The sequence below is a fragment of the Otolemur garnettii genome, unplaced genomic scaffold, assembly GCF_000181295.1.
Source record: "Otolemur garnettii isolate 467f Iridium unplaced genomic scaffold, OtoGar3 scaffold00005, whole genome shotgun sequence".
Classification (NCBI taxonomy): Eukaryota; Metazoa; Chordata; class Mammalia; order Primates; family Galagidae; genus Otolemur; species Otolemur garnettii.
Window position 1 is genome coordinate 41,938,137 of NW_003852400.1, and position 18,602 is coordinate 41,956,738.

The 18,602-nt window shown below is 37.9% G+C and overlaps 1 protein-coding gene across 1 annotated transcript in view; it reads left to right on the forward strand.

Moving 5' to 3' along the window:
• Nucleotides 1-18,602, forward strand: part of DHX29 (DExH-box helicase 29) — a 55,534-nt gene that overhangs the window by 27,664 nt on the left and 9,268 nt on the right. Inside the window, exons 13-23 of the mRNA XM_003782762.3 lie at nucleotides 2,552-2,728; nucleotides 3,886-4,026; nucleotides 6,078-6,222; nucleotides 6,356-6,473; nucleotides 7,407-7,491; nucleotides 10,029-10,117; nucleotides 11,161-11,289; nucleotides 11,385-11,460; nucleotides 12,759-12,983; nucleotides 14,377-14,513; nucleotides 14,944-15,037. Of these exons, the coding sequence (XP_003782810.1) occupies nucleotides 2,552-2,728; nucleotides 3,886-4,026; nucleotides 6,078-6,222; nucleotides 6,356-6,473; nucleotides 7,407-7,491; nucleotides 10,029-10,117; nucleotides 11,161-11,289; nucleotides 11,385-11,460; nucleotides 12,759-12,983; nucleotides 14,377-14,513; nucleotides 14,944-15,037 (1,416 nt within the window). The remainder of the gene's footprint in view (nucleotides 1-2,551; nucleotides 2,729-3,885; nucleotides 4,027-6,077; nucleotides 6,223-6,355; nucleotides 6,474-7,406; nucleotides 7,492-10,028; nucleotides 10,118-11,160; nucleotides 11,290-11,384; nucleotides 11,461-12,758; nucleotides 12,984-14,376; nucleotides 14,514-14,943; nucleotides 15,038-18,602) is intronic.

Below are 18,602 nucleotides of genomic sequence, written 5' to 3' on the forward strand. Positions count from 1 at the left end.
GCTACTTGGGAGGCTGAGGCAAGACAATTGCTTAATCCCAAGAGTTTGCTATGAGCTGTGACAGCACAGCACTCTACTGAGGTTGACATAATGCAACTCTGTCTCAAAAAAAAAAAAGCTCAGCAGAATTCATTATGGTAAATATATCACAGATTTGGGAGCAGGGTTCATTAACATCATACAGCGCTCTCTTTACAAAGATGCTTAAGGACAATGCTCTTTCTGGACTTAGGAGCAGTCATATGATACGGGTTTTTTTCTTCTTTTTAAAAATTCTTATCTGTACAAATTACTAAATATTTGATGAGATTTTCCAAATCAGTGTCATCTATCAGGAGATTCCTGAGCTTCAGAGATGAATATTCAACTAACTACCTTTTAGATTCCTTCAGTTTCAGCAACTTCAAAGTCAGCATTTCCAAAACTCAACATCTCCCCTCCCTGCCTAGTTTTTTATAACTTTAGCCACCTCCTCCTTTGTGAATCTCAGTGAATGATCGCCACAATCACCTGATCAGACTACTATATTAAAAATGTCCAATACTGGCTCAGTGCCTGTGGCACAGTGGTTATGGCACTAGCTGCATACACCAAGGGTGGCAGGTTCAAACCCGGCCCAGGCCAGGTAAACAACAATGACAACTGCAACAAAAAAAGAGCCAGGCGCTGTGGTGGGCACCTGTAGTCCCAACTACTTGAGAGGCTGAGGCAAGAGAATCGCTTGAGCCCAAGAGTTTAAGGTTGCTGTGAGCTGTGATGTAATGGTACTCAACTGAGGGCAACGTAGTGAGACTCTGTCTCAAAAAAATAAAGAAAGAAAGAAAGAAAAAGTCCAATACTTTTCCTTTCTCCCACATTCCCTATAGCCAATTATCTAGTCCTTTTATTCTGCCTTTCTCAAATTCATTCATTTTTTCCATAGTTGCTGATGTTTTCCTTGCAGAGACCACCATTATCTCTTTACTTACTACAAAAGCCTGTACTGAATTAAATTTTTTGCTTTCTCCTTTGCTCACCTCCATCACATTCTCCACAGTGTAACCAGAAAATTCAGATCACATGATTCCCCTGCTTTACAATTCTTCAATCGCTGCCCTTAGGGCAGTGGTTCTCAACCTTCCTAATGCTGGGACCCTCAGTTCCTCGTGTTGTGGTGACCCCCAACCATAAAATTACTTTTGTTGGTACTTCATAACTGTGATTTTGCTACTCTTATGAATTGTAATGTAAATATCTGATATACAGGGTGTATTTCCGTTGTTACAAAGGGGATTGTGACCCACAGGTTGAGAATCAGCTGCCTTAGGGTAAAGTCTGCATTCCTTAATATGGTTTACATAGCAATTTAACAAGTGCCTCTCTAGCTTTATCTCTTACCCCTTGGTCATCCCATTCTCTAAAATTATTACCCCTTTTTCTACCTTGTTTTTATACACACTGTATCCCGACATAAACGCTTTTTCCTTCCTTTCTTATCCTTTTTCTTCCTCTTCCTTTTTTTCTTTTCAAATTCATCCTTCAGTTGGCATCAGTGGCAATTTGTCTTAGTAACCTTCCTGACCATCTTGATTAGCTACCCTTCATATATAATTTCAAACCATCCTGTATAGTATCTTCATACTGCACTAAAAACTCTGAAATGACAAGAACTTGGTCTTGGTCTCCAACATTTAACATAATGTTGAGTAATTATTATTTGTTAATCTCTGTTCTAAGGGTATTATCTCATTTGATTGTCACAACTCTATGAAGTTTGCATTATTTTATTTTTATAAAGAGAGAGAAGAGATAGATGTAGAGATATTTGAATAACTTTCTCTAAGTCATCCTATAAGCAGCCAAGCCAAGAACTGGACCCAAGCAGTTGATTCCAGAGCCAGAACACTTAACCACTACTGCCTCCCTTCTTAAATCTGCTATGAATTAAGATGGGTTAGAAATAAGTAAGAGTACAGAAAGTTGAAAAATAGATTTTTGTATATTTAGCAAATCTTTGTTACATTCTGATAACTTACCTGTGCCCTATAGCATTTTTACAGTGCTCTTCCCTAAAATACATGTGTTAGAAGAACATAAAGCCTTTTTCCCTGGAGAGTAATGGGGACCCTGTTATATTCCTAATAGTCAGCTTCCCTTTTTTTACATAGTGGATAAACCATCTACCTTTTGGTAATAGTGACAATACAGTTTTATATTAGTGGCAGAGATTTAAGGGTCATCCTTGCTTCTAAGTGAAATTCGGGATATACATCCCGGATATAGCTGGTAAGCTACATCTGATTTGATTTGCAACCATCTCCTGGGATAGAGTCCTATTGTCTTGGCTAATCATGTGCATTATATGCTGATTTTCAGTAGCTTCAATATTAGAGAATGACTTTATTTTTAATTTTGAAGATCTGCCCGATTTGAAACATACAGATTCCTTCCCTGAACATGTACTGACTATACTTAAATATTGATTAACTTTGAGTAGATTTGAGTGGTTGTTTAAGCATCTTACTAGACTTTATACAACATATGATTAGTTTTCTTATTTCCTTTATACTAGGTTCATGAAAGAAGTGTTCAGTCAGACTTCCTACTAATTATCTTGAAGGAAATTTTACAGAAACGTTCTGATCTACACTTGATTCTAATGAGTGCCACTGTAGACAGTGAAAAATTTTCTACATACTTCGCACACTGCCCTATTCTCAGAATTTCAGGAAGAAGTTATCCTGTTGAGGTAAGTTTTCTTTCTCGTGTGTGTAAGCAGAAACTGCATTCCTGTCAGAATGTTTTCCCCAGAAGATGGGCCCTTATAGTCTGAGCTCAGAACTAATCCTAATTACAGTGAGTCACCAGAGGACCTGGAGATGGCCTTAAGAATCAGGGCTGGTGCTACTCTGCCTGAGGGCTAGGAAGGAAGGAGTGGAGAGTTTTTTCTTTTTTTTTTCTTTTTTTTGGTGGAGACAAGAGTCTCACTCTGTTGCCTGGGTAGAGTGCCCATGGGTTCATCATAGCTCACAGCAACCTCAAAGTCTTGAGCTCAAGCAGTCCTCTTGTCTCAGCCTCTGAAGTAGCTGGGAGTACAGGTGCCTGTCATGACACTTGGCTAGTTTTTTCTATTTTTAGTAACCAGAGTCTCACTATTGCTTAGGCGGGTCTCCAATTCCTGAGCTCAAGCAGTCTACCTGCCTCAGCTTCCCAGAGTGCTAGGATTATAGGCATGAGCCACCATGCTCAGCCAAAAGGAGGGTTCTGATGAAAGACAGACCTGAAGACTACAGAATAGAAAACTTAATTTTACATCACCATTATGTCCAGATAAAGAGTGGCTACCTTGCAACGAAAGATAAAACACAAATATAGTCTAGCAAGAGGGATGGGGGGGGTGGCAATTGGCAGGATCTCACCTGATGTGCACAGTGTGAAAGTGTTCAGCACAACCCCTGAGTGAGGGGCTCAACTACAACTTGAACTTTACCTTAGAATTGAAAACAATGTAACCTAGACATTTGTTCCCTCATATTAATTTGAAATTTCAAAAAAAAATGACTACTGGCAATAAAGAACTCCACCCCTCAAAAATTTGGTTTGTCTTCGAAGCTTCCTTTCTGCATATTTTATTCTTGATGCTTACCTTTTTAGGTCAAGTGACAGAGTCTACTCTTAACTATTGTCACATAAAAAAAAAAAAAAAAAAACTCTGCACCATAATGTAATTTGCCCTGAGACTAGAGACAACTCTTTGTATCAACCAAGTTCATCATTCACAAATGATACTGAAAAGTAATTTTTTCATGATATTCTAACTGAGCATTTATTCCCCTTGTTGTCTTTAAAATGATACTTACTAAAATGAATTTGAGTTCACTCACTTATATCCCTTACTTTATATAGGTTTTTCATCTTGAAGATATAATAGAAGAAACAGGCTTTGTGCTGGAGAAAGACTCAGAATATTGTCAGAAATTTCTGGAGGAGGAAGAAGAAATAACCGTTAATGTTACAAGCAAAGCAGGGGGAATAAGAAAGTATCAGGTAAAAAGAAAACATTCTGAAAGATACTCGATATCCAGGGCATAACCTGGCACTAGAGTTATGCCCCAAGAGTTAAAATCATGTGGCTAATTCAGTGAATTGACATATAATTTGGTAGAAGAGGAACAGATAAGAGTTTGAGCAGATGGTGCCTGTCGCTCAGTGGGTAGGGCCCCAGCCATGTACACCAAGGCATGCAGGTTTGAACCTGGCCTGGGCCTGCTAAACAACAATGACAACTGCAACAAAAAAATAGCCGGGTATTGTGGTGGGAGCCTATAGTCCCAGCTACTTGGGAGGCTGAGGCAAGAGAATCGCTTAAGCCCAAGAGTTAGAAGTTGCTACGAGCTGTGACGTCGTGACACTCTACTGAGGGTGACAAAGTGAGACTCTGTCTCAATAAAAAAAAAAGAGTTTGAGTAAATATTAAAAGGTCATTTCTTTAATCTTCATTTCATAGACTATAGTCTTTGATTTGTGGTATTTTAACCGTCTTTTTATGCTATTCTGGACCATTTAGATATACATATGAAATCAAGGACCATATAAGTAAGAAACTTTTTTTTTAATTATTTTTGATGCAGAGTCTCAAGCTGTCACCCTGGGTAGAGTGCCATGGCGTCACAGCAACCTCAAACTCTTGGACTCAAGCGATTCTCTTGCCTCAGCCTCCCAAGTAGCTAGGACTATAGGTGCCCACCACAATGCCTGGCTATTTTTGGGTTGTAGTTGTCATGGTTGTTTGGCAGGCCTGGGCTGGATTTGAACCCGCCAACTGCAGTGTATGTGGCTGGCTCCCTACCCGCTGAGCTGTAGGCACTGAGCCAAGAAGCAACTTCTTATAAAAATTTCATACGAGTAATCAGTTGTCAAGGAGCATATATATAGAAGCTTTCTCTCAACACCTTAGTGGTCAGGATGGGCCAGGCGTAAACCCTAGATCCTTATCTTTGGTTTTCTTAGCAGCCTTTGTCTCTTAGCTCTATAGCAAAGCTGTCTAGGGCAAGCATAGTTCTTAGGGAATTACGGACAGTCCCCAAGTTAAAAACAACCAGTTTAAATACAACCCACACTTATGAACAGAGGGGTTTTTACAGTAAGTCCCTGACTTACAAACATCTGACTGATATACAACTCACACTTAGGAATGGATCCTATTACAGGTAATAGGTAAATGTACCTATTTCAGCTTACATACAAATTCAACTTTTTAACAAATCTAGAGAACCTGTCTCGTTTGCAACCCACAGACTGCCTGTAGTCTAAATTATTTGTCTAGAAGTAGCACAAAAGCTACATTCTCTTGCATTTTAGCCATTGGTACTAGATACAGCATTTTCATTATATCTATGGTATTTTATACATATATCTAATCTGATGAAAAGAGATAAAGTTACTTTATCTTTTAATTAAGTTGATAAGAAAGCAAAAACTAAACTTTTCATGAAAACATCAGAAATATAAATTATGAACTAAAGAAAGACTTCAGAAATGTATAGTTATTTAAAAAAATGTCTGGAATTCAGTAGCCAAAGTAGAATGTAGAAAAAATGAGGTAAGTATAAACTACTAATTAAAGTTATTATGACCTCTCTGACCTCATTTTTTGAGACAGGTCTCCTTCTGTCACCCAGGCTAGAGTGCAGTGGTGTCATCATAGCTCACTGCAACCTCAAACTCCTGGGCTCAAGCAATCTTCCTGCCTTAACTTCCCATGAGCCACTGTACCCATGACCTTTCTTGGCCTCACTGCTTTTTAGTTGATACAGAAAGATGCATACATGATTGCATTTGTCTTCTTTTAGTATGTACATGCCAAGATAAAAAGGTTTTGCTATCCTTAAAGGCTAGATGAAATTAAATTATAGGAGAGAGATGAAATTTGCTGAAACTTTTTCCACTTTTAAATATTATACTCTTCCTGTGTTTTAACAAAATAATGTGTGACAATGAGAAAAATATAGAGTTGAATGAATACTTCCTTTTTTCCTTCTTTGTCTTATAAAAATAATTAATGTTTGTTCAGCTCCCTCTGGTTGGGTTTCTTTTAGGAGTACATCCCAGTTCAGACTGGAGCAAATGCTGATTTAAATCCATTGTACCAGAAGTACAGCGACCGCACTCAGCATGCTATTCTCTACATGAATCCTCATAAAATCAACCTGGATCTCATTTTGGAACTTCTTGCGTATTTAGGTATCTTTTTAGTTCTAACTTGTCTCCATTTGTTTATAAATGTTTGATAAAACATTTCTACTAATAGGAGATATTTTAGTAATATTTTATAATATGCTATTCCTTATCTTATTTATCTTTTTTTAAATTTCAGATAAAAGTCCCCAATTCAGAAATATTGAAGGAGCAGTACTGATCTTTTTACCAGGTCTTGCTCATATCCAACAGCTATATGATCTCCTGTCAAATGATAGAAGATTTTATTCTGAACGGTAACTACACATCTTCACTTTATTCTTGGTAGTTTTTTTTTTTTTTTTTTGATACAGAGTTTCACTATGTTGCCCTGGGTAGAATGCTATGGTGTCACAGCTCACAGCAACCTCAAACTCCTGGGCTTAAGTGATTCTCTTGCCTCAGCCTCCCAAGTAGCTGGGACTACAGAGGCCCACAACAATACCCGGCTATTTTTTTGTCGCAGTTGCATTGTTGTTATTTTTTAGCTGGCCAGGTCGGGTTCGAACCCACCACCCTCGATGTACGTGGCTGGCGCCCTGCTGACTGAGCTACAGGCTTTGCCTGTTTTAAAATAGAAAAACATTTGCTTATGTGTCAAGACACAGGTCAAAAGAAAAAAAAAAAAGAAAAACACTTGCTTAGTACATTAAAACTCTTGGTGAGAGTTTTCAGTCTTTTTACTTTTAGTTAAAATATCCGTTGTGAAACAAGTTTTCATTTTAACATTTCTATTTTAGCATTCTATCTACTAAAAATTTTTAGGTACTCCATCTGTATTTGTCCACATTTTCTTAATGTGATATGTAGAGGGAATCCTGTGATTACGAGTAAGATGACGAGTGAATTATGGAAAACCCCAATAAGATTGAGGTTTATCATTCATACATATTGAATCAGCTCTTTTACTATGTCTGTGTTGATATACTTTATTACTACTATAATGGTTATCACTTGAACATTAGAACATTTATTTAAACCTACATTTCATATAATTTATTCATATTAAAGTTTTTATTCTGTGACAGTTGTATATGGGGTTTCATTGTATCATTCTTTGAAGTTTTATGTTTAAATTTTTCATAATAAAATAATTTTAAATTGCTTTCTATATGCAAATAAATTTTGTTATTCTTTGCAGTGTCTTCTAAAGAGAAACTCTTGCTAAGAACTATGATTTTAACTTTCAGATATAAAGTGATAGCTCTGCATTCTATTCTTTCAACCCAAGATCAAGCTGCAGCATTCACACTCCCTCCTCCAGGAGTCAGGAAGGTAAAATTCAGTACAGCAAATTTACATGTGATCACCAGACAGTATTTCATGAAAGCCTTATGACTTTTTATCATGAAAGTGCATTGTCAATATTAAGTGCCTTATAATACATGGCAGACTCCAAGCAGTTTAACCTAATAAGTAAACCCAATATTAAAATTTAAACAATTTGAACATGTGCATTATGTGCTATTTAACGGATAAGACTTTTGGCAGGGGAGTGGTTAAAACATGGTGTGGATGTTGCAAAAATAATAAGTCACAGGCCAGGCACAGTGGCTGTAATCCTAGCACTCTGGGAGCCTGAGGTGGGTGGAATGCTTGAGCTCAGGAGTTGGAGACCAGCCTGAGCAAGAGTGAGACCCTGTCTCTAAAATTAGCCAGCTGTTGTGGCAGACACCGATATTCCCAGCTACTCAGGAGGCTGAGGCAAGAGAATCACTTGAGCCCAAGAATTTAAGGTTGCTGTGAGTTAAAACACCATGGCACTCTACCAAAGGCAACAAAGTGTGACTCTGTCTCCAAAAAAAAAAAAAAAAAAACTAGTAAGTGACTACTGTTTTTCCAAGAAGGCATCATGAAGGAGATTGGATGTCAGAAACTATTTAAATCCTGGGTGGATTGTGCTCCCTACACTGTTTATCCCTGATTTTTTGATACATAGACCACTAGGTAGAATAAAAAAATCTCTGCGTTTTCATTGTGTCCTCTGTTCAGGATTCTGAATGAAGAGATGCAAAGAGTTTCTCAAATTTTACTCTTTTTTTGAGACAGGATCTTACATTGTCTCCCAGGCTGAGGGACAGTGGCATGATCCATAGTTCCTTACAGCCTTGAATTCTTGGGCTTCAAGTGGTTCTCCTGCCTCAGCCCCTCAAGTAGCTGGTATGCACAACCTCACCTGGCTAATTTTTCTGTTTGTTTGTAAAGACAGGGTCCACTGTGTTTCCTGGGCTGGTCTCAAACTCTTGACCTCAAATGATCCTCTTGCATTGGCCTCCCAATCTAAGAGTTTTTAGATTTCCACCCCTCTCTCAGACGGAGAAAAAATAGCACAGTGGGGAACACAGAGCATCTGAAGAGAACCTGACTGTAATGCAGAAGGCCAAGGCTTTTGTCTCTAAACTGCTGCCACCTGTGTAGCCTTTGGCACCCACTCAACCTCTCTTTTCTCAGAAAGGATTGGATTAAATTGATGGCTTTCTAACTGTTCTAAGAACTCCATGGTTTTTGAGGCAATACTCTGATCTATGACATGTGGGCTTCCCTATAGCATTTTATTTAAGGACAGGCACTAGAACTCTGGGAGACTGAGGTGGGTGGATCACCTGGGCAAAGTGGTCCCTGTCTCTACTAAAAATAGAAAAACTAGCCAGGAGATGTGGCAGGCCCTTGTAGTCCCAACTACTTGGGAGGCTGAGGCAAGAGGATTGCTTGAGCCTAAGAGTTTGAAGTTGCTGTGAGCTATGACACCATAGCATTCAACCCCAGGGCAGCTGAATGAGACTGTCTCAGAAAAAAAAAAAAATTTAAAGAGTTCCATTGCTTAATAATAAGATTTGACTGCTACTGATGAATGATCACATAGGTCCCATCCAGCTATTAATAATTTGGGTTCGGCTCGGCGCCTATAGCTCAACGGGCTAAGGCGCCAGCCACGTACACCTAAGGTGGCAGGTTCGAATCCCCAGCCCGGACCCGCCAAACAACAATGACGGCTGCAACCAAAAAAATAGCCGGGCGTTGTGGCGGGCGCCTGTGGTCCTAGCTACTTGGGAGGCGGAGGCAGGAGACTCGCTTGAGCCCAGGAGTGGGAGGTTGCTGTGAGCTGTAATGCCACGGCACTCTGCCCAGGGGGATAGCTTGAGGCTCTGTCTCAAAAAAAAAAAAAAAAAAATAATTTGGGTTCCATTTTCTGGGATAAATGAACAAGAAAAGCAATCATTCAATATTGAAATACAGATGAAATAGAATAATATGTATTGGTTTTGATCTAGAATTTCCTAAATATTTTATCTCCAAGAATTCAACAGAAAATAATGCAGAAGATTGCACTGTTCAGCCATCATTGTTAAGAATTTTAGTGCTAGACCTAAGAAATGATCTGTTTCTCCCTCCCAATTTACAGTTGAGGTAACTGAGGCCCAGAGAGGTAACATGACTTGCCCTAGGTCACAAAGCTAGTAACACAGCCAGGACAGCAGCTTAGTTCTTCTCATTAATATGCTATTTTTTTCCCAAATAATTGTGAAGAGTTGTTCTAAGCTATCTCCATTCTCTGACCTAATTTCCCATTCTACTGTCATTTTTAAGATGACTGACTGGAATTAGGGGAATGATATTTTTGTTAGAATTAAAATCTGTAACTTTTCTTAGCAAGCTGAGCTGATTAAACTAATGAAAGCAAATAGATTGTAAATTTTTGTGAATAAAGATTGGAATTCTCCTTTAAATCCATCAGCTCAAACTAAAGAAATTTAAATGATGGTATATTGCTGAAAGTTGCCTAAATGTTTTAGTTTTTTGTTTATTTTCAGATTGTTTTAGCAACAAATATTGCAGAGACGGGTATCACTATTCCAGATGTTGTATTTGTAATTGATACTGGAAGAACAAAAGAAAATAAGTAAGTTTGAATTTCCCAAGTCAAAATATTTTAACCTGGAAGGAGTTTGAGTCCCTTGAATTCTTAGAAGAAATCGCAGAATGATAATATACAGGAAAAATCCCAAATCGCCTAATTCTGCCCAATGCAAAAAGCCTTAGAGAAACACTGTAGGAAACTGTAAAAATATCTAAGAGTAAATGTCTAAGAGAATTTTACATCATGGGTTTTCACAATGTACTGCTATAATACTTTTAAAAATTCTAAGAAAAATTTCAGAACATAAATTTTTATAGATACTTTTTTGTTTGTAAAATGATTTAAGGGAAAGCATTATTTGTGGGATTATGAAAAAAGAATATGGGTTTTGGAGTTAGAGCTGGATTTAAATCTCTTCAGCAAGTAATATAACCTCTCTAATCATCAGTTTCCTCATATGTAAATGGGGAAAATGAAAATTTCATAGCTGAAAGTGCCTAGTGCAGTAACTAAAACATAATAAGTAACTATAATTAAATCTTCAACAAAAAGATTACTACTTTATGAGGAGACCACCTTTAGTAGTTTATTATAACTTGTATACACTGTCCCAAATATTAGGAAACTCTGGCAATATTTGAAAAAGAGTATTGAATAGAAAATAAATTCTTGATTCTTTGATTTGCACACAGTAAGTACCTTTAGAGGAAATGTATTCAGGATTTAACTGTATCTTGTGAAAGGTACCTTAAACAGTAGCATTTCTCAAACTATTTCAAAGAATTTTCATTGCATAATTAATATTCCCGCTAAAATAAAAAAGATTCCATGGTCAGATTAGTTTGAGAAAAGGGAAGTTTTTTCCTTGTGCCACACCTTTTAATTTGGTAGTATGAGGTTTAATATGCAATGTTTGGTAAATTATTTAAATATGAAACATGATTTGAGAAATGTTGGTCCATTATAATAATGAACTTTTTTAAGCCTATGTTCAAATTAATTTTAAGAGGCAAATATTCCTACCTTTTTCCAGTTTTGACTTAAAGTCAGTTATCTACATTTCCTCCCCTAAAACATTTCTTTAGGTACCATGAAAGCAGTCAGATGAGTTCTTTGGTTGAGACTTTCGTCAGTAAAGCCAGTGCTTTGCAGCGCCAGGGTAGAGCTGGGAGAGTCAGAGATGGCTTCTGCTTCCGAATGTACACAAGAGAAAGGTACGGCATAGTGTTGGAAATTTTAAACCCATAAATCAGTACTGTGTGACATGTCTAATAATCTAGTGATGTATGTTTGTTATTTGATTTTTCAGATTTGAAGGCTTTATGGACTATTCCGTTCCTGAAATTTTGCGCGTACCTTTGGAGGAATTATGCCTTCATATTATGGTAATCACAGGGAGAAGCATGAATGAATTTTGTGCTTCATTTCTTTCTAGGAAAAAAACAAAGATCTAAACTTATCTCATATTGCTTTACATTTTCAAATATTTTACTCTTCCTTCCTTTTGTATTTTACCTTCCATCTTTTTGTAAGTAAATCTAGTATGTTTTGATTTTGCCATAGATACTTATACTTTATAGATAGAATATATATAGCCTCATAGCCTAAACCAATAATTCTCAAGTGGGAGCAGTATTGCCTGCCAGGGGACATTTGACAATGGAGATATTTTTGGTTGTCATAACTGGGCATGGGGAAGAGGCTACTGATATTAGTAAGTAGATTTCAGGGATGTTGCTAAACATTGTACAGTGCATAGGACAGCTCCCTAAACAAAGAATTATCCAGCTCTAAATATCAATAGTGCTGAGATTAAGAAACCCTGATGTAAACCAAGGTCTTTCTAGACTGAAAGACACATAAAACTAGGCGGGGCCTGTGGCTCAGTGAGTAGGGTACTGGCCCCATATACCAAGGGTGGCAGGTTCAAACCCAGCCCAGGCCAAACTGCAACAAAAAATAGCCAGGCGTTGTGGCGGGCGCCTGTAGTCCTAGCTACTCGGGAGGCTAAGGCAAGAGAATCGCCTAAGCCCAAGAGCTGGAGGTTGCTATGAGCTGTGATGCCACAGCACTCTACCGAGGGCAACAAAATAAGACTCTCTAAAAGAAAAAAAAAGATACATAAAACCCTTCATTTCTTAGATTTTTGAAGATCATAATCAGAAATGAAGAAACAAAATGTGGATTGCAAGATCTCATCTTTTTTTTTTCTTTTTGAGACCGAGTCTCACTATGTTGCCCTCAGTAGAATGCTGTAGCATCACAGCTCATAGCAACCTCAAACTCTAGGACTTAAGTGATTCTCTTGCCTCAGCCTCCCAGGAGCTGGGACTATAAGCACCCACCACAACACCCAGCAGTTTTTTTGGTTTTGTTGTCTAGCAGGCCCTGGCCAAGTTCAAACCCACCAGCCCCATGCATGTGGCCACTGCCCTAATCACAGAGCTACAGCCTCTGAGCCATAAGATCTCATCTTTATCCTCCACACACTCAAACACACATATACTTTCTGTCCCTCTCCCCCTTCCACTATAAGACAAATAATAGGATAGTCCTGTTCACACATGTATCCTCTTTGTTTAAAATTTAACTGAACTCAGATTTAGTTCCAGTATCCTCTCTTTGGTCAATATTAATTATTTATGATCATATACCAATTTTATCATTCTTTTTTAACCTGCAGAAGTGTAATCTTGGCTCTCCTGAAGATTTCCTCTCCAAAGCCTTAGATCCTCCTCAGCTTCAAGTAATCAGCAATGCAATGAATTTACTCCGAAAAATTGGAGCTTGTGAACTAAATGAGCCTAAACTGACTCCATTGGGCCAACACCTTGCAGCTTTACCTGTGAATGTCAAGATTGGCAAGATGCTTATTTTTGGTGCTGTGTTTGGCTGCCTTGACCCAGTGGTAAGTTAAAAGAGGTTGTTGCCTCTTCGCTTTAAATATCATTTGCCTAGGAAATTATTAAATTAGGAAACAATGTTTAAGTTTTAACTTAAAAGTTTTTGTTTGTTTGTTTGTTTAATAAATAGAATACCTATACTAACATTAAAACCCAGATGGCCTAAATGCTTGCTGAGAATTTTTTAATGAAATAATTAACAAACTCTGTGCATCTGTCTGAATCTCTGAATACATACATGGGCTGTGCCATTCATTCCCCCTTTCCCTATTGACTGTAGGTCAATATGTGACCTTTTCTGGGATTACAAATTGATGTGTTTAAAAATAGAATGGAGAGAATATTACTTATTACACTGGTCTTTTTCTTTAGTGATAGAAATAGATACTCACCAGAATTGTATCCAAATTTTAAAAAAACCTCTTCCACAACCACAACAGTTTATCTGAAAATCTTTAACAATAAATGGGTTGCTACATGTGAGGCTGTGGCAAGAGAATCATTTAAGCCCAAGAGTTTGAGGTTGCTGTGAGCTGTGACGCCATGGCACTCTACCAAGGGGGACATAGTGAGACTGTCTCCAAAAAAAAAAAAAAAAAAAAAACCAATAAATCTAGTAGTCCAAATTATTTTTAAAGAGCATTGCAGACAATAGAAATTCAACAATCTAAGAGTCAAGATAATTGACTAAGATTACCTCTAACAGTATAGCGGACTATAAATTCCTTACACAAGTGTTTAGTTTTTTCTCTGATTCTGGTGATATTACCTTCTTACCTCACATAAGTGGCATAAAAATAAAGTGATATATTTTTTAAATTCCATAAAATGAAACTAAAAGTAGCTATTTAAAATGAAAGTAGTGTGAGTCCAGCCATTTGAGCTGTAGTTAGCTATGATGATGCCACTGTACTTTAGCCTGGGCAACACAGCAAGATCCTGTCTCTTAAAAAATAAATAAGTAGGTGGCACTGTTGCCCAATGGGTAGGGCACCAGCTAGATACACCGAGGCTGGCAGGTTCAAACCCAGCCTGGGCCAGCTAAAACAACAATGACAACTGCAAAAAAAAAAAAAAATAGCCAGGCATTGTGATGGGCACCCGTAGTCCCAGCTACTTGGGAGGCTGAGGCAAGAGAATCACTTAAGCCCAAGAGTTTGAGGTTGGTCTGAGCTGTGATGTCACAGCACTCTACTGAGGGCAACATAGTGAGACTCTGTCTCAAAAAAATAAATAAGTAAAATGAAAATAAATCTAAGTTAGCTCTGGTAGGACATGATAAATGCACTGAAAATAAGGAACAGGCAACTTAAGTGTGATTTATAAAGTGCTTTCTTTTATAAATTAACTGCTTTGTATATCTCTTTAGTGATAAATTGTTTGGTTATTTATGGATAGGCAACACTAGCTGCAGTTATGACAGAGAAGTCACCTTTTACAACACCGATTGGTCGAAAAGATGAAGCAGATCTTGCGAAATCAGCTTTGGCCATGGCAGATTCAGACCATCTGACAATCTACAATGCATATCTGGGGTAAAGAAATAGTCTAAGTGTTAATCAATAAGCCAGTGACCTGAGGTTATTTACTTTAAAAAAATTTTTTTTAATTATGCATCTAAGATTTAAATTTATTTTTAGTTATTTCATCTGTCAGGTATAATTATTTTAGGGATTTATGTTTTATAAGCCTAAAATTTAAGAATCATATAATTGGTATTAAAATATGTATATTATCTCATATTTGAAGGAACTTAATAATTTATTGTTATACATAAACAGAAAAAATATCTACTGCAGTTGAAACTGTTGTACACAATTGGTAGCTGCTACAAGAAGAAAGACCTCTCCTCTTTTTAAATGATTATAATTTAATTAAATTTTATTTTGGTTATTGTCTCTGAAAGAGAATTTGGAAAGGAAACATGGTGACCTTTGTTTATCTATTAACATTTTATTTATCTAGATGGAAGAAAGCACGGCAAGAAGGAGGATATCGTTCTGAAATCACATATTGCCGGAGGAACTTTCTTAATAGAACATCACTCTTAACCCTAGAGGTAATTCTTAATATATCTCCCTAATACACAGTTATGTGGAAAACTATAATAGGTTATTTTGGAAAAAAGAATGCCTTGCATAGTGCTTGACATATAGTAGGGGCTTAGTAAATGTTTCTCAAATTAATACATTTGTGATTTTTGTGTATATGGTTCTTTCAACAAGTAAGCTATATGTATAACATAGTTTAAAATAGTATTTAACATCATAACATATTTAAAAAATGATTAAAAAGAGGCAAAATGATTTCATAAAAATAACTCTCTTGGGGCTTGGCACCCATAGCTCAGTGGTTACAGTGCCGGCCCCATGCACCTGGGCTAACTAAGCAACAATGACAACTGCAACAGAAAAATAGCTGGGCTTTGTGGCAGGCACCTATAGTCCTAGTTACTTGGGAGGCTGAGAAAAGAGAATCACTTAAGCCCAAGAGTTTGAGGTTGCTGTGAGCTGTGATGGCCTAGCACTCTACCAAGGGCGACATAGTGAGACTGTCTCAAAATACAAAACAAAACAAAAAAACTCTTGGAAATTAGGGTAGTTCATCTCTTTAAATCTCAGTTTTTCGGCTTAGCACCTTTCACTCAGTGGTTAGGGTGCCAGCCACATACACTGAAGCAGGTGGGTTCGAACCTGGCCCAGGCCTGCTAAACAATGACAACTGCAACAAAAAAATGCCTGCTAAACAACAACTGCAACAACAAAAAAACAGCTGGGCATTATGGTGGGCACCTGTAATTCCAGCTACTTGAGAGGCTAAGGCAAGAGAATCACTTAAGCCCAAGAGTTGGAGATGGCTATGAGCTGTGACACTTATGGCACTCTACTGAGGGCGACATAGTAAAACTCTGTCTCAAATAAATAAATCTGTTTTTCATTTAAAAAAACAAGTTGAAGCTCAGCACCTGTGGCTTAAGTGGCTAAGGCACCAGCCACATACACCTAAGGTGGCGGGTTCGAATTCAGCCCGGGCCTGCCAAATAACAATGATGGCTGCAACCAAAAAATAGCTGGGTGTTATGCGGGCCCCTGTGGTCCCAGCTACTTGGGAGGCTGAGGCAGGAGACTCGCTTGAGCCCAGGAGATGGAGGTTGCTGTGAGCTGTGATGCCACGGCACTCTGCCCAGGGGGACAGCTTGAGGCTCTGTCTCAAAAAAAAAAAAAGATATCTGACCATCACTGAGATGCTGAGTAATCACTCTGTGATTCTCCCCATGTGCATGGTACTTGAAAATATACATTTCTCTTATTAATCTGCCTTAATTATGGTTGGTCTTTCAGTGAATTTCCAGGGCGTAAAGGACAAATTTCCCCTCACTCCTACAATAACATAGTCAGCAGGACCTCAAAGCCACAAAGCCATGTAAAAAAAATGTGGAACCCCAAACAGCTCAGCCTACCAATCAGACTCCCAGTTTTCCTCTCTGTGGGCTCCAGTTGAGCAGATAGTAAAAGATAATTGTCCTTTCCAAATTTAAGATTAATGAGAGAAAATTTTTGTGGATTATAGTCTTGTGAGCAACTCCGGTATTGGTGTATATTTTTGTACTTTGTGGTGTATGAATATTCACATTGTTTGATTCCATCTCTTCTCAGAAATAGCGTTTATTGCAGTGGTCATTGCTGCTTGTTCTTGTTTTGTCAATTTTCTATCTGTATCATTTTTTTTAAAGAGATTTACCATAGGGTGGAACTCAACGCCAGCTCCCCATAAGCCAAACATTCGAACCAGCCCTGCACACTAGCTAGTTACACAGTTCTGACCTGTCTGGTGTCTTTCAAGACAAATGTTGTTGTGAAAGTACATAGAGTGAGAATAAGATGGAGTTATTAGGCTTGGTGCCTATGGCCCGGGCGGCTGGGGGGCCAGCCATGTGCACCTGAGGTGGCGGGTTTGAGTCCAGCCCGGGCCCACCAGGCAACAATGACGGCTGCAACCAAAAAATGGCCGGGCATTGTGGCAGGCACCTGTGGTCCCAGCTGCTTGGGAGGCTGAGGCAGTAGACTCGCTTGAGCCCAGGAGTTGGAGGTTGCTGTGAGCTGCCATGCCACGGCACTCTACCCAATGGGACAGCTTGAGGCTCTGTCTCAAAAAAATAAATAAAAATAAAATGTTCTTCTGTTCCCTGTATTTCCTGTAAATTGTTATTTATATTGAGAGGGTTTAATCCAATGCAAGTTTGGTTTGTTGTTTTTTTGTTTTTTTTTTTTTTCATTTTCTTTTGGAGTTATCTGCCTTTTTGGAATGTAAGATTTCTCAATTGGAGTCATTGAGATTTATCCTTTTAAAATTCCCCACTTTTCATGTGATGGTTTTAGCAGCTGTTGATAACACACATCCGTTGTTTCATTAGGGTTACAAAGTGGTGATACTATAATTCTGTTTGTTATCTAGAATTATTTTATAAGGAAGAACTTCTCTCATCAATATATAAGAAAGTTAGGATAAATGCTTGATCTTTCTTTGTAAGCAGTTTTCATAATAACCTCACTCATAAACGTATCTACAGGTAATCAGTGAATGTTATTTTTTATAAAAATCATTATAAACTTATGATTTAATGTATTTGATTTCTCTATAGTTGTTAATTTTTTAATACTCAAATTGTCCCTTGCCTAGAAAGTGAGAGCTACTTCAAGCTGGTCCATGAGTCCTTTTCACATAACCTAGGCAATCTTGCTTTGGGAATGACAAGCTGATCAGGCTTATCTTGTATATTTTATGCTCCAGGCTTGAGATCAGTCATTTTTCCGGAGAGCCCTGATTCCCTTTAATGAAATTCTTTTACATAGGTCATTACAAAAGTTTTGAGATACATAAAAATCAAGAAACATAAAATCCACATAAATGCTGGGGCAGGTAGATTACCTGAGCTCACAGGTTCAAGACCAGCCTGAGCCAGAGCAAAAGCCAAGACCTGGTCTCTAAAAAAATAATTGAGCACTGTCATGGGTACCTATAGTGCCAGCCACTTGGGAGGCTGAGGCAAGAGAATCACTTGAGCCTAAGAGTTTGAGGTTGCTATGAGCTATGACGCCACAGCACTCTACCAAGGGCGACAAAATGAGACTCTGTCTCCAAAAAGAAAAAAATCCACACAGTGGAAATAAATGAAGCCCTCAAGCAACTCTGATAAGCTGAGCACATTGAAACATGTATGGGTTGACTATTTCTTGGAAGTAAAATAATGGACTAAACACAGCCTGTCTCAAAACTTCACAGTGGTCTACTATATGTTCCTAACATATAGTACCAAGCCAGCTACTTGGTTACAACATGGGATGGCTATTTATGAAAAGGCATCCAAGGTATACCCTGTGCCTGGTGATGACCAGCTTTGCCTAACAATTCAGGTTGCCATTCATGATCAGAATTATTTCTAGAATGACAGAAAATAGAAGTGTAGTTAAAATGTAAGGACAAGTTGATTGTGAAAGGCAGTACTCTTCCACACACATGATCTTTATGTTTTTATTGCTTTTTCTTCAAAGGGAAAGATATTTAATATAGATATGCTATAAAAATATAGAAAATAAAATTAATATGTCTTTTACATAATAATT